General features: G+C 52.1%; 2 protein-coding genes across 5 annotated transcripts; one reads left to right on the top strand and one right to left on the bottom strand.

The window, feature by feature from the left end:
• Positions 1-3384: 3384 nt before the first annotated feature.
• Positions 3385-6619, top strand: LOC102019609 (sulfotransferase 1A1). 2 transcript variants are annotated; one of them, XM_005405179.2, is made up of 8 exons: positions 3385-3507; positions 4337-4492; positions 4590-4715; positions 4799-4893; positions 5381-5507; positions 5598-5692; positions 6147-6327; positions 6427-6619. In XM_005405179.2, the coding sequence occupies exons 2-8, from the start codon at positions 4345-4347 to the stop codon at positions 6537-6539; spliced, it is 885 nt and encodes a 294-aa protein (XP_005405236.1). In that variant the 5' UTR covers positions 3385-3507; positions 4337-4344; the 3' UTR covers positions 6540-6619. The 2 variants fall into 2 exon arrangements, with proteins under 2 accessions (XP_005405236.1, XP_013360270.1); XM_013504816.1 differs by having other exon boundaries at positions 3401-3507; positions 4341-4492.
• Positions 6620-6749: 130 nt separating this feature from the next.
• Positions 6750-22120, bottom strand: Sgf29 (SAGA complex associated factor 29). Of its 3 annotated transcripts, none has more exons than XM_005405175.2 (10): positions 21944-22120; positions 19218-19308; positions 15298-15373; positions 14571-14643; positions 9454-9518; positions 8280-8409; positions 8062-8208; positions 7804-7839; positions 7561-7723; positions 6750-6964 (listed from the first exon to the last, which is right to left on the bottom strand). In XM_005405175.2, exons 2-10 carry the CDS (start codon positions 19290-19292, stop codon positions 6848-6850), a joined length of 882 nt encoding a protein of 293 aa, XP_005405232.1. In that variant the 5' UTR covers positions 19293-19308; positions 21944-22120; the 3' UTR covers positions 6750-6847. The 3 variants fall into 3 exon arrangements, with proteins under 3 accessions (XP_005405232.1, XP_005405233.1, XP_005405234.1); XM_005405176.2 differs by having other exon boundaries at positions 21978-22120; XM_005405177.2 differs by lacking the exon at positions 21944-22120 and adding an exon at positions 21641-21769.
• Positions 22121-23225: the final 1105 nt, after the last annotated feature.

Genomic DNA, 23225 nt, shown 5'->3' with positions numbered 1-23225 from the left:
TGGAGGAGCTTGTCATGCTGGCTTTCCTGATGAACTCGGCTGTTTTCATCCTCCGAGGAGCTCGGGACCTCGTTAGCACTGAGAATGGCTTTGTTCACTTTGGGGGAGCTCTGGCCCTCACTTTAGGCATGGATCCCTAATCCATGGATCCAGAGGGGAAGATGGTGTACTGCCGGTCTCCTGGAGAAGCTTGCTGCATTGGCTTTCCTGACAGGAACTCAGCTGTCTTCACCACTGGAGGAGCTCGGGACCTCACTGCTGCTGAGGATGGCTGTGGGACCTTTCCGGGGAGCTCTGGTTCTTCTGAGCATCGCTTCCTGGCTCCAGTGCAGATCCCTCGGCCTGCTGGCACAGATCCTTCATCCCGCTGGCACAGACTTCCTAGATTCCACCACTGACCTTTGGGCCTTCCCAGCACAGATCTGTGAAACAGGCCTGCATGAGATGTTGTCTCGGGCTCTGGGCCTCCAGTTGGATTCATGGGAGGCATTGTTACGGGCTCTGGGCCTTCAGCTGGACTCATGCCGGACATTATCGTGGGATCCAGGCCCTCAGCTGGATCCCTGGTCTACAGTGTGTGGACAGACTTCCTGCACTCTCTCATATATGACTCTTTGGGTGACTGTTATAAATCATCTTATATGTGTCCTGTATTATATTGTTTCTCCTTGCAAAAATTCCCCAAATCAACACCCCCCCCCCCGATTTCTCCTTTGTGGCCTCATCTGGCTTTGGACTCCAGCTCGAGCTTGGCCCAGTGGCCTAGACCTTTAGACATCTCCGCTTTTCCGGTGGTGTTCACCTGCAGCACCAGAGCCTGTACAAGTTTACCCCAGCCCTCTTGCTGACGCATTTGCTGGGCACAGGGCTGGTCCTGGAGCTCAGCCCCTGCTGCTGCCGTCATGAGGAGGAGCCATATCATGGCTGCTCTGATCTTACAAAGCTCTTTTTCTTCCTTGAAATCACATGCTCATTTACAAAAGACAGTATTTTCCCCAAATCTTCAGACTTTTTTTTTTTTTTTGGTACCAGAAATTGAACTCAGGTCCTCCCGCTTGCCAGGCAGGTGCTGTGCCACTGAGCTACATCCCCCGCCTTCAAGGTATTTTTTTTCTTCTTTTTTCTTGTCTTTTTGAGACAGGGTCTCGCTATGCAGTTCAGGCTGGCCTTGAGCTCACTTATGTAGCCCAGGATGGCCTCAAACTCACAAGGATCCTCCTGCCTCAGCCTCCCGAGTGCTAGGATGACAGCGTGTGCTACTACGCTGACCCCAGGGTACTTGCAAGTGTTTCCATCTCACCTGGTGGTTTGGAGACATCCATCTCGTCATTATCCTTCCCACGTGGACAGAGATGTCCATCCCAAGATCTCTCCTGGGCAGACAACTGAGCCTCAGTACCCTACCTCACTCCCTGAGAGGGGCCGTGCCACAGCAGCCCCAGCTCTCCCATAACTCTGTCCCACGAGGACTAACTTCTGCGATTGCAGAAGGCACTTCAGGCCATCAGGAGCTTGGTGGGCACCCATGCACTCACGAGGTACACCACCCCATACCACATGGAAGAGGTTGGCCACAGGGGATTTCTACCAAAGGCGCTCCTCCCCGAGTTGTCTCTGGATATGTCAGGTCCCCAGGTTGGGTGCCATATGCTTCATAAATTTTCTGGAGAAACATAAAAGAAACACACAGCTGCTTTGGCGAGTTCAGAGGACAGTTTTCACTACATGCCAGGGCAGTGGGTCCTCACCTTGGCGCCCTGGACCTATGCCAGTAGGAGCCTGAGATGCCCGACTCTATCATCTCCAACCAAACGCACCCTGCCAGCTGTAAGAGCTGCTTGCTGTGGGAAAATCTGACCTGGCGGTGCCAAATGCATGCTGATGGGAAGGACGAGGACTCTGAGTTAGAAGAGGGGAGCGGGCCCAGCACCCCTTCCCTTCCCTTCCCTCGCAATCCCTAGGCTGCCTTTGAGCAATCTTCTCATCCCCAGAGACACTGGGCAGCCCCGCTGGAGACCGGGCCTCAGCATCCCCGACTCTGCCTCCTGCCTCCAAGGTCCAGGAAGCTTTCACTTGAATACATTACAGGTCTGCACTGAGAAAAGTTGCATTCCTGTCGAGGCCCAGGTGTGGGAATACAGGGAGGCGCCGGCCCCGTCCTCCTGATCTGGCTCTCCCTTGCCTGGAGGCCCTCTGCCTATGGTGGTACCCAGTGCCTCGGAGCTCAGAGACTGGCACCCGTGACTGAGGTCCTGCCCACCTCCGGGGCCCAAACGGACTGCAGCCCAAGCTGTGGGGACAGCCTGAGAAGTGCAGGAGCCCTCCCGGCCTGGCTTCCCCTTGGTCTGCAAGGCCCCTCAAGCTCAGGAGGGGAAAAGCACCTTTTGGGGGCCGTTCTGCCACCAACTAGAAGTGGTGCTGCAAGAGGGTGCGGGGAGCATATGCAGGAGCTCCCATTCTTGGTCTTTTCTACCCTACACCGTCTCCAAAAGAATCCTCCTCTGCCGTGTGCGGGCTCCCTTCCCTGCTCACATCCCTCTGGACCTCCCATCCAGGCAGGGCTGGCCGTTTCCACCATGCCCGGGGTTGCCTGAGCCTCAGCCCTTGGTGTCTTGGCAGCTGGACTGCAGCTGGCAGCATGGTGAGCAACCCTTATCCATCACACTCCCGGCTGGGTCCCCGCTTAACTGGGTTAGTCAGACAAAACGTGTGCGCTGACCTGTTGTTTAGGGGCCTGGTCAGGAGCCCGACTTCAGTTTGGGAAAATCAAACTGCAAACCACGGAGGTATTTTTTTCTACATTTGGTCTAGTCTATAGTTACAGCTTGTATCTAGATGCTTGTGTCTAGATGTCCCCCGAAAGCCTCATGCAGTGGTAAGTGGGGCTTTTCAAAGGTGGCTAGATGTAAACTGTGTGATGCTGGCATTAAGGGTGTGTGGTTACTAAATTAGTCTGATAAATTGGGCATAGCTCTGAGTGTGGATAACAGGAAGGCCCACCCTGGGTGAGCACGCTACCCACCCTAAGAGCAGATAGCCTGGAGGTAAAGGGTAGAGAGGGTTGCTGTGATTGGCTCTCACATGCAGCTTCCTACTTCTGCTGCCTTCTGCCTGCCATGAACTGTTTCTCCTCCACGATACCCCTCTGCCATGCCACCCTGGCTTGCAGCCAGCCAACTATGAACTGAAACCTCTGTGAGCTGTGAGCTACATAAAGCCTTCCTCCTTTAATTTTAGGTCTCGGGTATTTTATCTCAGCAATGGGAAAAGTAACTAAGACATCTCCTTTTACCTCAGGTGCAAAGGCGGTTATCGGCACCCACCCACTACACACCTGACCTTTGCTTCCAGGGAGATAGTCAGTCCCAGGGCCCGCCCCACACCCCTCCTCCCACTCTGGACCTTGGAAACCTCCAGCTCAGAGGGCTGTCCTATACACCGAGCACTGCTCCCTTGCTAAGGCACCGCACACCCAGGGGCCCCAACGCCAGGATCCTGAGAGGCCTGGTAAGTGCCGCGTGAGGCTGGCTGTCCAGACCACCTTGCCCTGCCCTGCTCCTGGCCCCCACATCCTCAGAGGGCCGCCCAGCCCCCAGGGCTCCATCAGGTTCCTGTGTGATCCCTGGCTGTGGCCTCTACCCTGCCTGCTCTTTCCCCATGGATGTCCCATCTCAACAGGTTCCCTCCTGTTCAGCCATCACTGGTTTTTTTTTTGAGCTGGGGTCTCCCCATGTAGTTCAAGCTAGCCTCGAACTCAAGGCAATCCTCCCACCTCAGTGAGCCAAGTGCTGGGATTCCAGCTATGCACCACCACGCCCAGCCGGTCACTGGCACTTTGCTCGTTTCCATACAAGGCTGTGGCCCCCAGAACGAACACAGTTGCTCAGTTATCTGCCTGCACAGGTAGGATTTCAGGCCGGGCCCACCTGCGGCGTTCCCATGCGTGAACACCCAGACATCTGTAGAAGGGGCCAGGATGGAAGACCCAGCGGGTGCAGGGTAGGAGCTGCAGCGGGAAGTAGTAAATGAACCGGCTGCAAGCAGTTAGAAGCCAGTCACTGGAGTGTCTAAGGTGCTCACTGGCATCCTTAAAGAGCTGCAAAAACCTGGCCTCCGGCTTGCAGCACAGAAGGTGATGGCCTGGGCCGTGCACAGCCTGCCGCTGGGCCAGAGGTGTGAACACTGCACTGCTTCCAATCCCAGCTGCACCACTTACTTGCTTGGTGAGCTTGGCAAAGGCCTCAACTTCCCTGGCCTCGGGGTGCTATCTGGAAGCAAGAATTCCTCCTGGTGGTGGGCCAGTGGCATTAAGGACAGCCTGTGTCTTTCGCCCGAGGCAGCAGCATGGAGCTGGTCCGGGACGGCTTCCGCCTGCCGCTGGCTTACGTGAAGGGGGTCCCGCTCATCAACTACTTTGCAGATGCCATAGAGCCGCTGCAGAGCTTCCAGGCCCGGCCCGATGACCTGCTCATCAGCACCTACCCCAAGTCGGGTAAGCAAGGAGGCCACCCTCTCCTGGGCTGCGGTCCCTGCTTGGCGAGCAGGGCCTGGCTCTGAGCTCCGTTCACCTCCACGTTCTCTCTTCCCAGGCACCACTTGGATGAGTGAGATACTGGACATGATCTACCAGGGCGGTGACCTAGAGAAGTGTCGCAGAGACCCCATCCACACGCGGGTGCCCTTCCTTGAGTTCAAGTGCCCAGGGGTTCCCTCAGGTGTGTTCTCGTGACCGGGGGCAAGAGAAGGGGGGAGGGGGACTCTGCTCCAGCTCAGCAGCTGTCCCCCGCCCATGCCTTAGGGCTTGAGAGTGTGAAGGACACCCCCGCCCCACGGCTGCTCAAGACGCACCTGCCTGTGGCCCTGCTCCCCCAGACTTTGCTGGATGAGGTCAAGGTGAGTGCACTGCGGCTGTCCCAGCTCTGGCCCTACTCTACTGGGTTTCTCTGAGCCTTGTCTAACGTCCTATGAGGCGGACACGTGCCTGTCCCTCGGGTGGGGTTCACAGACCAGGAGGACAAGACTCTTCAGTGCAAGCCAGAGAAATGCAGTGCAGGCACTCACAAGTCTGTACAGGACAAGGCCGGTGAGACCCTCCTGTCTTGTTCCAAATCTCAGTGTAGCACTGAAGAGGATCAGATCAGTATCAGATACAGCTCCTGGACCAGCCAGCATTTTGGCACCAAAGCAGAGTGAAAACCCCAGCCCTACCCAGAGGATAAGGTCTCTAGGAAGTCAGCCTGCAAGCCTGTTTCCTCCGCTGCACTGAGAGATAACCTCCTCCAGGGTGCCTGGAGTGACAGGCGGCCGGATTGGGGAGCAAGTCTGCTGTGGCGTGTGCTGTGTGGTGAGCGTGCCTGGCATTTGGTCATCTGCCCTGCAGGTGATCTATGTCGCTCGCAACGCAAAGGACGTGGCCGTCTCCTATTATAACTTCTACAAGATGTGCACGTTGTTCCCGGAGCCTGGCGCCTGGGACGGCTTCCTGGAGAAGTTCATGGATGGCGAAGGTGGGCCTCACTCTGAGGAAGGAGGGGCTCACCACGCCGAGGGCAGTCAGCTCAAACTGAGACTGTGCTGTCTCGTGCCCCCTCCCTCAGTGTCCTACGGGTCTTGGTACCAGCACGTGCGGGAGTGGTGGGAGCTGAGCCACACCCACCCTATTCTCTACCTCTTCTACGAGGACATGAAGGAGGTGAGACCACCACCTGCTGCTGCTGCTGCCGCCTCCCCCTCGGGGCGGCCGGAACCCGCCTGGCCTGCAGAAACCCTCTCAGCGCTGACCCCCGCGGCAGCCCCAGCAATCCAGGCCCCCACCTGCTCCCCAGGACTGTCAACAGTCCTGGTCTCCCGGGGCCCTCATCCGCGCCCACGCGCTCACTGCCCGGCACTCTGGGGCTCTGGCTTCTCCCTGCCCCAGGAAGCGTGTGCCAAGCTGTGGGCGCAGGGACAGCGACGACTTTCCCCGCCCTCCGCCAGGAGGAACCCAACGGGGCCCACTCCAGGATGCCAGGGCAGCAGGGACTGCTCTGCCACGGGAAAGAGGCCCAGAGTCAGAGCTGGGCTGAGAGGCCTCTCTGTGGAAGCAGCCCCTCCCCTGTGACGTGTTTCCTTCAAGAACAACTCGAAGCACGTGTCTGCCTCTGCAGAACCCCAAAAGGGAGCTTCAGAAGATCCTGGAGTTCGTGGGGCGCTCCCTGCCTGAGGAGACCAAGGAGCTCATCGTCCAGCGCACATCCTTCAAGGAGATGAAGAAGAACCCCATGACCAACTACACCACCCTACCCTGTGAGGTCATGGACCACACGGTCTCCCCCTTCATGAGGAAAGGTGGGTGCCTGGCCAAGCGAGGCATAGGGAGCGGAGGGAGAAAGAGCCACCGGGGCCTCCTGTGCGGCCTGGACTCAAGCCTCTTTCCTTCTGTCCCAGGGATCGTGGGGGACTGGAAAAGCACCTTCACCGTGGTCCAGAGTGAGCGCTTTGATGCCCACTGTGCCGAGAAGATGGCGGGCTGCAGCCTCCCCCTCCGCTGGCAGCTCTGAGGGCTACACAGGGTCCTGTTCCAAGGCGTGTGAACAGGCCTGACCCTACTGCAGGAATAAAGGGCGATTGCTAAACCAGGCCCCTGTTGTAAGCAAGGGAGTGCGTGCGCTAAAGAGCCAGCCCCGCTGGCACCCGATACTACCCTTCTCCGACCCAGCGCCAGGGCACCACCTATCTTCTTCTGACGGGAAAGTAAGGCCTAGCAGACATGGGCAGAGGAACAAGTATTTATTTGCTCACAGAAAATCCTTGTTGGCTTCTCCGGGGAGGACTTGGGGCAGCAGCCAGCGGTGTCTGCCAGCCTTCCTCACTTCTTCTTGGGCTCCTTACAAGCCACCACGTACCTCTGCGCCACGTTGAGGGGAGGGGAGTAGCCGTCCGCATAGGAAGTGTCTTCGAACAGGACCGAGTAGTCATCCTGGGGCTGGCAGGGGGAGAGGGACAGGTGGTTAGGGCCTCCCAGGATCAGCCTGCTGCAGGCCCCAAGCCCTAGACTAGCAGAAGGCCCACAGGGAGTTTGCTCCCAGTGTGTCCTGCCCTTGTTTTCCGTTCCGGATGCTCATCTCAGTTATGTGGGTGAAGGGCAAGGGATAAAGAGCAACGAGGAGACTCCCCTCGCCAGACCTGGGGAACTCCTGTGTCAGTGGCAGGAAGGACGCTCAGGAAAACAGGGGCTAGAGATGTACAGGCGCACATCCACCTCGGGCTCGGGCTCCTTCAACTGCCAAAAGGACGCCGGACGGAGGCGCAGCAGGCCTCCCAGTCACGGCTGGGTAAGGCTCCCGAGCTGGGCGGGGCTGGCTCACAGGACAGACACAGACAAGCAGGAGGGGAACCCGCAGGCATGGAAGAGATGCAGAGAAGGACCGAAGACACACACTAGGGTTCCAAAAGGCCTCTCTGCGGACCAGGGATGTAGCTCAGCAGCATAAGCGCCTGCCTGGCAAATGCAAAGCCCTGAGTTCGATTCCTGATACCAAAAACAAAAACAGAAAAGGCTTCTCTACCCAGACGCCTTACCCGCTGTGGGGGCGTGTGGATCAGGGCCCGGTAGAAGCAGGTGGTCTGTGGGTACAGGGCCAGCACGAGCTGCTCCTTCTGAAACAAGGCCTCGGGGTCCGTCTCGGGGTTGGCCTTCCACTGCGGCAGCGGGATGATCCGCCGGCGGCTGAGGGTGTGTCTCCTGCGGGGGGCCCTGTGTCAGTGCACGGTGGGGGGACACCTTCCGAGGAGCCCAGTCCTCCCACCCCCAAGGGCACTCACTCTTTGCCTTCTTCATCAATGTCATCTACTTCATACCTGCAGGTGAACAGATGGAAATCAGTGACGCCATTAGAGTCACAGGCCGGCCAGGGAGGGAGGAGGACGTGGGGAGGGAACTGGCCCGGGATGGGGGTGCGTCGCAGGCACCACCGCTGGCACACCCTGGGCAGGCGGTTCTCCCGCTTGCAGACAGGTGGGAAAGCAGCAGCGCAGGTGTGGCAAGGGCAGCACGGCTGGTGGCTGGGGGTGTCCACTCACTTGTTGGTGGCATGGCTGTAACTGACCACCTCTGCCAGGATCCACTGCTCGTCCCCATCCACAGCCTTCACCCGTGCGGCAACCTTGTCCCCGGGTTTGGCCACGTAGTCCCCAGACGCTGGAATGGCCCCGCAGAGAGGGGGCGGCCTGGGAGGGGGAGAAGTGTCAGTCTGCCCCCGCCCCCCGACACCAGCCCCGCCCGCGCCAGCCTGCCTCACTTGTCACCAGGCTTCCCGATCCACAGAGGCAGGGTCATGGCTGACTGCTGCAGCAGGGTCATCAGCACCCCTCTCCTCATGGTCTTCCGCGGGGGCTCCGAGTCATTGTAAAGCCCCGCGATCTTGGCCGCTGCGGGGAGGAAGTGAGGCCCTGAGGCGCCAGGCACGCCATCCGCCCAGGCCCATGCAGCACCCTGCGTGTGCTGTGGAGCTCAGCAGGAGCCCCGCACTCCCAGGGGACCATCCCCGCCATCCCCAGATGTCCAGGGCTGGGGAGTGGCGAGCTCAACTACTAGATTAGGGAGACAAAATCACAGTTCTTCCTGAGGGGAGAACTAGAAAGGTGCCATGGGGCTTCTGAGGTGCCAATCAAGTTCTGCTTATTTTTTTCCTTCCAGTTGTAGGGACTGAACCCAGGGTATCACATACACCAGGCAACTGCTCTACTACTGAGCTATACCCCAGCCCTTTTAAATTTTTATTTTGATTCTGAGTCTCACTGTGTTACCAAGGCTGGCCCGGACCTTATGCTCCTCCTGTCTCAGTAGCTGGGACCAAAGGTCTGAACCACGGTACCTGGCTCATGTTCTAAGCAGGCTAGGTCACTTAAAGTGACCTAGATAAGCAGGCTAGGTCACTTACAGTTTCACACAGCCATACAGTTCTGTGAACTTTTCTACAAATATACGTTGTAATTCAACCAAACATTGAAAATCAGAGGGTCCAATGGTATCCTTCAGCCCCTCAGCCATGGCACAACACACCCACCCACTGTGAACAGAGTCAAAATGGCGAAGAACAGCACTGGCAGGTGAGGAGTCCGCCCACATTTCCAAGAGGCAGAAAGCCGAGGCAGCGGCGACAGAGGCTCTGACAGTGCACATTAGCGAAGCTCTTCCTGGCTGGCTTAGGGGCACTACGGGCTTTACTACACCCTCAGGCTATCACTACCCAGAGAAGCGTGTGACCAGGAGGAGGGGGAGGACCAGCCTGGGCCACAGAGGTGAGACACAGGAGGGCTGGGGTGGGCTGCCACTGTCTTGGAGGTGAGCTGGGATACCCCGTGCAGTGACTGCCCAGGTGGGGCACCGGGTCCCCTCCCGGAGGCAGGCTTGCCACCCTCAGCGGTCCTCACCCTGCCCGTCGGGAAGCACCTGCACACCCTCCCACTCACCAATCCTTCGCTCTTCCAAGAGAGACTTGATCTCAGCAATCTTATCCAGGGCCTTCCGGAGGATGCTACGGGCGGGGAAGGGACAGAACGGCTGGGTGAAGCAGATGGCATGGGCTTCCTTTTCTGCTAATGGCTAGCTGGGTTGGTGAGGCCAATGCTACAGCTGGAAGCTAGCAACTCTATGTAGTTATTCACTGCACAAAGATGGGACAGACTACGGCGGGCTGCATACACAACGCTGGCCCCGTGAAATTATAATGGAGCTGATAAAATATTGTCTAGGGGCTCACAGCCACTTTAATGTTGTACAACATACACGTCTAAGGCGGTGCTGGTATAAACAAACCTACCGTCCCTGCCAGGCTTATGAGAATAGCGCGTATACAATGACACCCAGTACAGGGTACTGGGAATGATGATAAGTGACTGTTACCGAGTTTGGTATTTACTATTCTTTCGCTGGGTAGAATGTTTCCTGTAAACACACCATGTGCCTCCTTTCACAGCACCTCTTCACTGCATCAATAGACCACACTGAGCGATGACCTAAGGAGTGGTGACAAACCTACAGCACATGTACCACGGCCAGCTGTCTGTTATCACCAAAAGCTCTAAAAGGTTTGCCATCACTGACCTAGAACATCTAGGTTTGTGTAAATGCTCAGGGACGTTTTCACAGTGATAAAATTGCCTAAGGATGTACATCTCAAAATACTACATGGCCTCTGACTACACCGTGTATGTACTCGAATCTTTTCATGGTTGTAGCTTTTGTGGCACTGGTGAAGAACCCAAGGTTCTGTGCGTGCCAGGCAAGCAGTCGCCGCCAAGGTACCCCAGCCCTGTTTTTCCATCTGAAAAGCATAGATGGCAACACAGTAGGAAGTAGCAGGCCAAAAGCCCTAAGAGAAGACAGCACCCTAGAGAGCTAAGTGGGGCAGGCAGAGCTCCTTCGCCCTGAGCGCCTCTGGGCCTGCAGAAATGCTGCTGCAGCTCGGCAGCCCTAACCACCTTTTTTTTTTAAGCTAATATTTAAAAAAAAAATTTTATTGTTTATTGGTACAATTTAGAGATACACAATGATCATAGGCAATCAGTACTATACAGGATGTATTCTGTTTCCTCTTTGCTTTTCTTTCCAATCCCCTCCTATCCCTTCAACTACTCTTCCTCTCCTCATTTACAAGGCTTTGCTTCCATTTTACCTTCTTTTCCTTCCCCTTCCTAACGATCTCTTGAGATGCGGTCATATATGACAATCCAGGGTCTGTCCTAGGTGGGACAGGTAAAAGGAGAACCCTGGGACCCTGGGCAACTGTGCTGGCTCAGACAATCACAGGAGCAGGGGAATTCATCCCTGCAAGACTGCAGCACAACGCTGGCACGGACACAGACCTAGGAACAAGACAAGCCAGCATATGGCAGTTCCAGGGTGGTCAGGACCCAAGTAACCCAGCAGCCATCATCACAAAGCTTTGCTGGAGCCAGGCTTAACACCTGGGGAATCTCCCCAGAGACGATCTCAACAGCAACCAGCGGCAAGCTGCCAACACAGGTCATTTTATTCTCACCGCCCATGGTAAACCTGTCATTTCCTCCAGCAAAGCTTTACTGAGTGCCCGCATGGGATGGGTATGGTGGCAGGTGCCTGTTACCCCGGTTTCTTGGGAGCCCAAGGTACAAGGAATGGAAGTTCAAAGCCAGCCTGGGCAACACACAGGGCGTGATCAAAAATATGGTTAGCAGTAAATTAAAAAAACACTTACAATAGAAGCCACGTTGCCAAGAATGATGGGTAAGTGTATCTCAAGTGAGGGGAATAAATACTCTGAGTATTATGAAGGGACTAACGGCAAAGTGTTCTTTAATACATTTTACTTACATATGCATTTTATTTTTTAAATACACCTCACAGCAAGACCTTGTTTCCAAACTAAAAATGAAAAGGGCTGGCAGAGCACATGCCTAAATGTATTAGGGCCTGAGTTTAATCCCCAGAACAACAGCAACAAAGCCCTCACGACGTAAAGGCCTTCATCACGGACGTGAGCTTGGGAGTACCCAGAAGGCGTGACTCTGGCGGAGCTCGCCAGGCAGGGACCAAGACACAGAAGGGGCTGGCCACACCAAAGCTGCGCGGGGCAACAGCCCGGTTGGCTGGGAGGGCTGGGCAGTAATAGGGCACCCCAGCACTAGCATGCTGGGAATAAAAACCAGGAGGCTAACGGCGATCCGCAGGAAGCAGCCTGTCCTTTGGTTATAAAAGACATCAGCAGTCAATTATGAAATATGAGTAAGGTCTCTAAGTTTTGGGTTTTTAAGTTGTGGGGTTGAACCCATCGCCCTCACATGGAGCTATACTGCCTCTCCTTTTTAGTTTTTACTCTGAGACAAGCTCTTGCTAAATCACTAAACTGCCCAGGCTAGACTCAATCCTGCCGCAGCCTCCCAAGTGCTGGGATTATGGGCCTATGCCACCACACCCAGTTTACTTTTATATCTGAGTGAAATGTCCTGATTTTGAGAATTATACCACAGCTGTGCAAGACTGCCTCTGTTTTTAGGAAGCTGTTTTCAGACAACTTGTTAGAGCATCCAGATCCTCATCCTGATCAGCACACTGTGACACTCAGTGACAGGGGTCTCCCCACCTGGACTGCAAAAACCTTCCAGTGGCTGAGCCGGCATCTCCCCTGCCTCGCTTGTGCGCGTTCCCGGCATGGTACTAAGAAGGCCTGGCTCAACGCGCAGGAATAAATGTACGAAGGCGCAAGCCTGAAAGAGTGAGGCTGTGGCAGAACTGTGCGGTGGGCCCTGCATTTACCAACCAGGCTTCGCAGTGTTTCACTCTGAGTCAGTCATCGCCAGAGACTGCCCACACCAGACCTGTGCCCGTCTCTGCTCTGCCAGCAGTCGGGCAGGGTGGGCACAGCTTGCTGTGGAGGGCTGGGGCGGGGCTCAGGGTAGAGAACTGTGCAGCATGCAGGAGGCACTGGGCTGGATTCCCAGCAACACACACAAACACACACACACACACACACACACACACACACACCACACACACACACCACACACACCACACACACCCACACACACCCACACAGAGCATAAAGCGCGCTCACTGTACTCCAGTCCAGGCGAGGGAAAAGGCCTGACTTTGGCCAGATGATAATCTGCAAGGCAGGGCTGGGGGAGCTGGACAGTCAGGAGGAGGAAGCTGTTTCAAGGCAGCAGCTCCGGTCAGAATTCAGTGTCTCTTCCCCCCAAGTCCACCCTACTCCGTTCTGCCCCAGCTTGACACAAGAACCCCACAAGACCCCTGTCCAGGTTGAAAACCCCGGAATCTTCAACGTCCTCCCTGCAACTGGCCCCCTAACCTGATCTCAGAAACTGGTCTTGAACACGCCCTCCTCTTCACCCCCACTGCTGCTGTCCCACTCCCCTCCGGCAGCATCTCAGGCCCGGTCTCCTCGCGAGCCTTGAACCCTACCAGCTATTACTTTCCTTAAGTCTTCATTGGCTCCCGGTGGCCTCCAAGACAAGACCCACAGCAGAAGAAGCCTCGAACCTCGCCCTTCCCCTTCCCCCTCCCTTTTCCTCATCACACGTGCTCTGCAGCTCCTCTGCCAGGCCTTGGCACACTCTGTCCTGCCGCCGGAGCTCTCATCTGTCTACGGATTCCCAGCTCACGGACCAGCTCTATCCCCCCTCCCCTCGGGGCCATCTCAGAGCCCTCACCTCTGCTGGCCACCAACTGCACTATCCTGCATGTTTCTTAGGGGGTCCCTCCTCCCTGGACTACGCCCTTGAAGGAAGGGTTCTCCCCATCCTTGTCACCTACGGGAATGGACCAGACTCAGAGGAGCACAGCAAAGGCTTGCACAATGGTTGCTGAAGGCAAGGAAAACCAAGGGCCATGACCCCAGGACAGAGGACGGGGAAGCCACACAGGGGCCATTATTAATGTTTAGAGTGCTGACTCTGTCCCAGGGCCCTGAACGAGCACAGCAATTACTGTCTGCTTGTTTGAGATAGGTCTCACTATGTGGTCCAGGCTGGCCTTAAAAATCACAGCAATCTCCCTGCCTCAGCCTCCCAAGGGCTGGGATTACAGATGCATGCTACTATGCCCAGCTGCAAAGCAGTTATTTAAACTGCAGATTGTGAGTTACTGGGGCATCAGAAAATTAATTTCTTGGGTGCAAACTACATTTAAAAGTAAATAAATAAAACCTTAAAATAGACTATATGTAACTGAAACTTTTTTCTTTTTTTGTAACTAGAACTCTTGTTTTAATTCTGTGACATTCAGATAAAACAAATTTGTCTGTGGAAAGCCATTGCTATATCATCCAGCAGGTATAGATTTGGGGCTTAAAAGTCAGGCTTCCCAGGTAGGTATGGCAGCATGTATCTATAACCCCCAACACTCTTGGGGGCTGAGGCAGGAGGATCCTAACTTCAAGTCCATCCTGGGTGACTTGGCAAGACCCTGTCTCAAAAACTTTGAAAATGCTAAGGAGATAGCTCAATGTGAAGTTAACTGGGTTCAATCCTCAGTGCCCCCAAGAAGTAAAGAAAATCAGGTTTCCCTACTTGCTAGCTGTGCGGTTTGGGTGGATTACGTAACCCCTTGGTGCCTTGGTTTCTCCATCTGTGAAACAGCAGTAACAGCGACAGCTACCTCAAGGGGCGTTATGAGGACTCAATGAGGGAAATATAAAAGTACTTGCAGTGGCAGGAGGAGCACAGGAAGCCCACGGTAGAGAATATATTTCTTTTTTTTTTTTTCCGGTACCGGGGATCAAACTCACAACCCTGCACTTGCCAGGCAGGCGCTTATGCCACTGAGCTATATACCCAGCCCGAGAATGTATTTCTTACCGCAAGGGACCGTCAGAAGAGTCTGTGGAATGCTGGCATCTGGCACTTTCTATGAATTATCCCATTTTATGTTCACAGTCCTGTAGAGTGTTATTATCTCTATTTTAAGGATGAGGCAACTGAGTCTCGGCTGAAGTGACTACCCCGGGTCATGCAGGAGCCTCTCCTCCCCAGGACAGGCAGGCTGGGCACGCAGGCAAAGGGCGCACGGCGGGGCCATGGACAGTACTCACTTGCACTCGGCCTCTGCATCAGCCTTGGCAGTTGTGTAGAGGCCGCGCAGCTTTGTTCGGAAATAAGGAGAAACTATAAACACAGGAATAAGGAGCCGTGAGCAATATGGCGCGCGTCCAGGGCACAGGGCTCAGACTGGGACGCTCAGAGCCCGGGGCCTGCAGTGTGGGCTTCATGCTCAGAAGCGCTTGCCGGGGCGGATGCTCCCCTCCAACAAGCTCACACTTCCAGGTGGCACGGATACCATCTCCACACCTCGGGGAGCACTTTCTGACCTTTCCAAACCACAGCGCGCACGGAAGCCGTCTGCCGGCACAAGACAGACAGATCCACCGACAGCCAGTCAGAGCTGGAAAGCACCAGCCCAGGGGCTTAGTCACTGCAGGACTAAGGTACGGCAGGGAACCCAGGAGCGAAGCCCCGCCCCAGGAAACCCCAGGCGGCGGGGTGCCTGTGCACGCAAAGGGCAAGTTCCCCTAGACAGCGCCACTGACTTCAGTCCCGAGAGCGGAGGGACACGGAGGTTCTGCAGTGCCGAGCCACCTGTCACCAGTCTCCTGCATCACTTTAGGTCACTCGGCCCGAGGAAACAGTCCCTCCGATCTGAGGAGCAGCGTGCTTTGTAAATGCAGATACACGCAAGTGAGCCTTTACGACACAGCGACAGCCACGCCCCAGGCCCAGCCCACAGCCCCTCCCTCCACTCTGCTGAGCACACCTACTCACTTTTGTTCTCTGTCTGCATCCGCTCGTGGGTCTTCTGGATGTTCACTAAATTGTGTTCGCTACGGGAACGCTCTTCCTGTGAGGACCAGGTCAAAAGGACATGAGGTAGACCCTTCATCCTGCGCAGTACTCTGCTTCCCTTTCCAGAATTCCAAATTCAAGAGAAGTTCAAGAAAATTTTTTTCCCTGACTAAAGCAAAAACGTCATAAAAGCCATCAAAATTAAATCATTAAGTTATGTGTTCTGACAACCCTTCATCAGATTAAAGGGATCCCCATAAAATTCCAGCTGATTTCTTCACAGAAACTGACAGGCTCATCCTGCACATCCTAAATGTACACAAGTGCAGAGACCCACATCAGCCCAATCCTGAAAAAGAAAGATGAGGTTGAAGGACTCACATTTTTAGGTTCAATTTTTACTACAAAGCTACAGTGATCCAGATGATGAGGTACTAAATTATAGATCAATAAAATGGAATCAAAAGTCCAGAAATTAAGACAGGTATGGTAGCACATGCCTGTAATCCCAGCACTTGGGAGGCTGAGGCAGGAGGACTGCTTTGAGTGTGAGGCCAGCTTGGGCTACTTGTGAGTTCAAGGCCAGCCTGGACTAGAGCAGTGACATGCCCAACATACCACAATGTGTTATATGTGACTTCACACCCTCATATTTGTGAATGAAAAACCATTTAAATGAATAAGGAAGCCAGGTGTGGTGGTGCACACCTCTAATCCAGCACTCAGGATGCTGAGGCAGGAACAACACAGCGAGTTTGAAGCCAGCCTGGGTGAGGTTAAGGGCAGCTTGAGCTATAAAGCCAGACCCTGTTTCCAAAGAAAAAATGGGTTTCTGGTAAGTTTATTAGGCATCGCCTAGTAAGTCCAATTCCCCTGGGGAACAGTCCCACATAGAGCCAAGGAAGGCAGTAGGAGGCAAGCAGTCCCCTCAGGGCAAGTCACCTAACTGTGACTCCCACTCATCTAACCCGAGCTTGGAGCAACTGCCGCAAAACACGCACCCTCTGTTGGGAAAGGGCTTGAACTCTGACCCAACAGGACCACTCTGCTGCTTGAACACAGACTGCGGGACCGAGTAGCCATGGGGCAAGGCCTCTCCATCCTAGCTGATGAGGTCAAGGGGGCGCACTACAGGAATCCTGCAGACCTCAAACCCATAGAAGTCTTCTAGGGACACTTGTAATTCACAGCATGATTTTATTGTTCTTAAACCAGACAATTGTTTTTTGTTTTTTGGTTTTTTTTTGATACCAGGAATCGAACTCAGGACCTTGCACTTTCTGGGCAGGCACTTGTGCTGCTGAGCTATATCCCCAGCCCATGTTAAACCAATAACAGATGAAAACAGGTAATATCCTGGCCAGCCTGGGCTACATGCTGAGTTCAAGGCCAGTCTGGATTACATAATAAGACCTCTCAAAAAAACAAAAAAAGAAAGAAAAAGAAAAAAGAAATATCCTGAAGTACAGTGAGCAGGGCTAAGAATTATTCTGAGCACCATCTATGCCCTCCCCATAGGAGGGAGGTGAGTCTTGCTACCTAATGGTATGGAAATCTGTCTCAACAGAGCTGGAGCCCAGAAACAAGCGAACCACAGCCAATACAGTAATGCATAACAATGCCTGTCCAAGTAACACCTGACACACAGGCAAGGACGTATTTTGCTGGATAGGCATAACAAGTACTATGTAATTCCCACTGATCTGTTCTGTTAGGAAACAATTTTACCACGACCACACTTCAGATGGCACTGCACGCCGGTACTGCTGGTGAGATTCAACTACCTTAGCGCACATGATACAGTGCTGACACTGACGAGCAAATGCAAGCCTGCTGAGAATACAGTACTGATGGAAAATGACTGGCCTGAGGAAGAGCTGGATTCGGCCAGTCATCAGCTAATTTCTACGCTAAAAGTTCTATGGAAATTTATCATAAGATACAGATAGTGCTAGGTGAAGGCGAAGGAAACTACTCACATTAGAAAAATACGAAAACGTAATGACTTTATAGATTTTTTCTTTCCATCTGTCTGCTTTCTTTCTTTAGAGGCAAGGTCTTGCTTTGCTGTCCAGGCAAATCTACTATACATTTCAGGTTGCTCTCAAACACACAATTCTCCTAACTTATCACCAAGGTGGTGGGATTACAGGCATGAACCATGACTGGCTTACCTGTATCGGAAGCTTCTCCGAACCCTGTATATTTTTTGTTTTGTTCTGTTTTGTTTTGTTTTAGTACTGAGAATCAAACTCAGGACCTTGCACTTGCCAGGCAGACACTGTGCCACTGAGCTGTATCCCTGGCCCCAAACCCTGCATACTCTAAAAAACAGGTTTGGCCAGTATGGTGGACAGCACTCTGGAGCTTGAAGCAGGAGTTTTATTTATTTATTTTGGGTTTGTTTGTTTGTTTTGAGACGGGGTCTTATTATATAGTTCAGGCTGGCCTTGAACTCACTATATAACCTAGGCTGGCTTCAAACTCACAGTGATTCTCCTGCCTCAGCCTCCCAAATGCTAGGATTATAGGCCTGTGCCACCATGCCCAGCAAAGCGGTTTTATGAGTTTGAAGCCAGCCTGATCTATATAGTGAGTCAATACTAGCCTTCTATATGTCTCAAAAAACCAAAATAAAAAATAAAAAGTTTGGCCTTTGACCAGCTCTTGCTCAAGAGTGTCTTTGTTTACAGAGTAGGAGGATAAAGGCAAAAGGAGAGTAACCACTAATGGGTGTGGGACATTTCTGTCAGGTGACAAAAATTCTCTGAAATTAATCATAATGCTTGCACAAATCTGGGAAAACTGTATTTCCCCCAAAACAAGACTGGGTCTTATATTCATTTTTGTTGCAAAAGATCCTACAGGGCTTATTTTTAGGATGCCCTTTTTTTATGTATAGTAATCTACATTTATTCATGTACAAAAATCTATATTTAAATACAACCATGCCATTTTCTTCTGGAACACTGTTGTAACTCCTAAACCTGGAATTCCAGCCTGAATTTCTTTTTTTGTTACCGGGAATTGAACTCAGGACCTCATGCTTGCCAGGGAGGCGCTGTGCTGCTGAGCTACTTCCCTGGCCCAGCCTGAGTTTCTTGTCACTCCATTTCCCGTAGACCACTGGCCTCAGTCTCTCATGTCCAGCAGCAGAGCTCTCCTTAAACGGGCACGTCTCACCCACGTAGCCTGCTTGTTACAACACACGATGTACTGAATTATGAAGATCCATACTAGACACAGCCACGACCTTTCGTTATCAAGTGCGCACATTATCTGTGCTTTGTGGCTGTGCCCCGACTGGTCACTTGGCAGTTAAGTCTTGAGCTCACCTGTTTACACAGACGTTTACCCCTCATCCCAAGGCACTCGCTTTCGTCTTTACAAATACTTAACTGTAATTTATACTACCACATATTTTCAGTATGAATGCCAATAATATTTACTTACAGTTACATATTAGCATTATTATTTTATAATTCGGTATGTTTGTTGTGTGTTGCAGCAGATATACTAAATGCATCCATCTGGCTGACAGTCTGAACTGGGGCTTATTTGGGGGTAGGGCTCATATTATGAGCATCCTGAGAAACCATGTTAGGGCTTATTTTCCAGTTAGGTCTTATTTTCAGGGAAGTACAGTACACTGAAAGCCACTGAACTGTATACTTTACACAGATACACTGTCTCTCAAAATCCTACACAAAATTCTGACATCTTGCACACAACGAAGTTCAACAGGAATGGTAGTCATACCTAAAATTCCCCTCCCCTCACCCTTATCATGTCAGCTCAGTTCCTGCCTGTCCAATCTCGTGAACACAACCCCTACCCCGCTCTCTCTGGCTCACCATCCAGCCCTTGTTCCTGGATGGTGAAGGGCCGTGCCATTTTACCTGGGTTTGCTTGATCAGCTGGTGGAGCTCCGTGAGAAGTTCTGCAATGCGGGAGTCGGCAGACACCAGGGCCATGGTAATATGTGGGACGCTTGATGGGGGAGGGAGAACAGAAGAGAGCTCTGTGAGTGGCTACTGTGGGTTGAACTCCACCCCTTCTAAAGACACACTGGGCCGGGCATGGTGGCACACGGAAGGCAGAGGCAGGAGGATCATTGCAAGTTTGAAACTGTACTGTAGCCTGGGCTACAAAGTGAGCTCAAGGCCAGCCTGGACTGCATAGAGAGACCCTGTCTCAAAAAGACAGAAAAAAAAGATATGCTGGGCCAGGCATGGTACAGGCCTGGAATCCTAGCATTCTGGGAGGCTCAGGCAAGAAGATCACAAGTTCAAGCTCAGCCAGGGCAAAATAAAAAAATAAAATAAAAGGGCTAGAGATATAGCTCAATGCGAAGCCCCCGGGTTCAATTTTGGGTTCAATTTCCACTACAAAAAAAAAAGTTGGTCTCTACCAAAATACTCTAAGACTATTTCAAACCTATGCAGAAGAGATATTTCCCCCTTTATAGATTCGTCCATTTAATTATATTTACTAAACATCTACTCTCGCAGGCAATGAATGAGGGTTATACAGCAATGAATGAGATAAGCAGGTTCTGCCTTTTAGGAAACAATTCAGAGAGAAAAGCCAACATTAAATATAGTCATGCACAGCTTAAAAACAGGCAAATATGTAATGGGGGTCCCATAAGTAGCACTTAAGTTTTTTTACTGTACCTCTTCTATATCTAGACATAGAAATGCCATTTTGTGACAGTTACCTCCAGCATTTAGTGCACATGATACGCGTGTAGGGTTATAGCCTAGGAACGACAAGCTGAACCATACAGCCCACACCACACAGTCTAGGTGGGCAGGAGGCTACAGTACACGCTTGTGCAAGCACGGTCTATGATGCTCACATAAGGAAGTCACCTAGCGATACATCTCCTAGAATATAAGCCAGTCAGCAAATAACCAACGACAACAGTTCCATATTCTTATTCTTAGGTGAAATAACCACAACAGGAGACAAACGACAAAACAGATAAATAAATCTGAACACATGACAGAGAATCTCAAAGAACTAAAATTCTCAAACAGAAAGAACCTACCAAGTGCCAAATACAGCACTCAGACACTTCATTTTTACTTACCTATTTACATTTGGTCTTTTTGAGATAGGGTTTCACTATGTAATTCAGGCCAGTCTTGAACTCACTTTGTAGTCCAGGCTGGCCTCAACTTATACCAACCCTCCTGCCTCAGCCTCCTGAGTGCTGGGATTACAGGCTACATCTGGTTCAGAAGTGAAACTTCAAACCTCAAGGGTAAGTAGGTCGCTAATAGGTTTGTGGAGAAGGAGAAGAGAGAAAACACATCATGAATACTTCATAGATTTTAGCCCGAGATGCTGGAAGAACAAGAAAATACGAGGTGTGGTCTGTGAAGGATAAAACTCAAAATTTCCATTTGGAACACCATCAAAATGCCAATTAGACATTTAAGAGGTGTTACGCCAGAGCTGAGTCTCATGAATTCAGATGACTCGAGTTCAAGGCGGAACACCACGCTTAAGATAGAAATTTTATAGCAAAATAAATGGTATTTATATTTACAGAATAGTGGGGAAAGCCAAGGGAGTCAATAGAGACAAAGAAGCCATCTAGCGTTAGGCCTTGGGTACAGCTATTAAAAATAAAAGGCGCAAAAACCATTGAAAGAGAAGTCAGGGGCAAAGTAAGAGGATGGCTAGCAAGCCAAATGAAGGTATTTGGAGAACTGCATCAAATTCTACCACGGGACGAGAACTAACCTAAAACTGAACAGAGCAACCCTGGCATCATTGGCAGCTTCGGCAAGGGGCTGTTTTGGTGGAGTGGCGGGGGCCAAGGCCTCCCGGGGTGGGCTGAAAATAGACTTGGAGTGAGAAAGGCTCTAGTGGGTACACACGGAAGCCTCCGACATAGCTAGTGGGTGAATAAAGTTGTTCTTTTCTTTTTTTTTTTTTTCTTGTCTTTTTGAGACAGGGTTTTGCTATGCACTTCAGGCTGATCTTGAACTCACTTTGTAGCTGAGGCTGGCCTCAAACTCACAGCGATCCTCCTGCCTCAGCCCAGCCTCCAGAGTGCTGGGATTACAGGCGTGAGCCACCACACTCGGCGGTTGTTGTTTTTAAAATGGGCAGTTTTATTTTCGTTTTATTTTTGTCGGTAGTGGAGACTGTGGCCAGAAAACGCTCCCCCAAACACACAACACGTATTTTTTTTTTTTTTTTGGACAGACTTGCTAAACTGCCAGTTTCTTAGGCTAGCTTCAAACTTGGAATCCTCCTGCCTCAGTCTCCCGAGTAGCCGCGTTCACAGGCATGCGCTGCCACGTACGCTCTATTTTCTTTTAGAAGGTGGCTACTTCTTGTGCACACAGCGAAAAGCGTCGGGGTTCAGGGTTCGTCCTGACTGCCCGTCTTCCCGCACTGGTTTAACATCCCAGCCCGGACGCGGGGCGCAAGCGCACTGGGCCTCTCCAGCCGCCCCCCCACCGCCCCCGCCGTACCACCCAGGGCGCGTGCGCGCCGAACCAAGCGACGCCTGTATAGCTAAGGCGGGGAACGTGGGCCCAGCGTGAAGGTTGCGGTCATTCGTTCCCAATTTCTCCCGAGTTCCCAAGCCACGGCCTAGCCTCACCCAGAGACTCCCAGGCGAAACAAACACGTCTCACTGGCAGTTGCGAGGCGGGAACAGGCGCGTCCTCGAATGCTTCCTTAGTCCGCAGACGGCCACGCGCTTCCGTTCACAGACTGCCGACCATCGAGAACCACACGCGCTTTTTTTCCTTTTTATAAGCTGGGGCTAGCGCGGCGGACCCCTTACGCAGGCACACGTCGGCGTGCTGCGCTGCCTCCTGGGAAATGTAGTTTTCACTTTGGCTCCCCGTGTCTCACTCTGAACTGAGTTCTGACACAGCAAAGCAGCCGGTTGTTGATAAGGGGAAAAGGGTCCCCAAGGAGTATATGAAACCTATGCACTTTCAGCTCAAGTTTGCCCAAAACCTAAAACTGCTGTAAAGAATAAAGTCTATTTTATGTACGTGTAACCAGTCCCCGAGATGACTGTAAACTGCATGAATTACAAACATGTACTAATAAAATGAAAAAAAGTGTTTTGTAAAACTTTTAAATAAATTGTATACAAGCAGATCTTTGGACCCAGAAATTACACTTTTACGGAATCTTACCAGGAAATGAAGGACGTGGACATGCAAACATTTAGTTACAACAGTATCTATCAAAAGCTATCTTGATAGCAGAACATGATGGCGCACACCTGTAATCCCGGCACTCGGGAGGCTGAACCAGGAAGATCCTCCGGAGTTCGAGGCCAGCATGCGTTATATAAGGGTGTTTAAGACCAACCGGCCTTACAACTACATAGTAAGACCCAGCCTAAAAAAAAGAAAAAAGAGAAAAAACAAACGGGGGGGTGGGGGAGAAGCTGGGCCATAGTGGCGCATGCCTGTAATTCCAGCACTTGGGAGGCTGAGGCAGAAGGATTGCCGCAAATTCAAGGCCAGCCTGGGCTATACAGTTAGTTCAGGGGCAGCCTGAACTATACAGCAAGACCTTGTCTCAAAAAAAAAAAAAAAAAAAAGGAAAGAAAGCTATCCTGATGTTTTACCACTTCTTATGTAACCCGTATAAGTGCCTATAATCATATACTTGCTTGTCAATTATTTGATGAACTTGCAAACTATATGAAGTCCGGATTATACGGTTTTTTTCTGGGTATTCTCAGTATCTAACACAGTTCCTGGCACACAGTAGGCCACTGATACTTGTTTATGTAATAGATTCTCAAGCTTCAACACTGAAACTACTGCAGCCTGAATACTAGCGCATCATTTTTTCATCAGTCTTGCACTTTTTTGGTTTCTAGCACAGTGACGGCGCAACCGTCCATCAAGTCTCAG

Source organism: Chinchilla lanigera, unplaced genomic scaffold, assembly GCF_000276665.1.
Source record: "Chinchilla lanigera isolate Chin_1 unplaced genomic scaffold, ChiLan1.0 scaffold00092, whole genome shotgun sequence".
Taxonomy (NCBI): Eukaryota; Metazoa; Chordata; class Mammalia; order Rodentia; family Chinchillidae; genus Chinchilla; species Chinchilla lanigera.
This window is presented reverse-complemented; position numbering and strand designations above follow the sequence as displayed.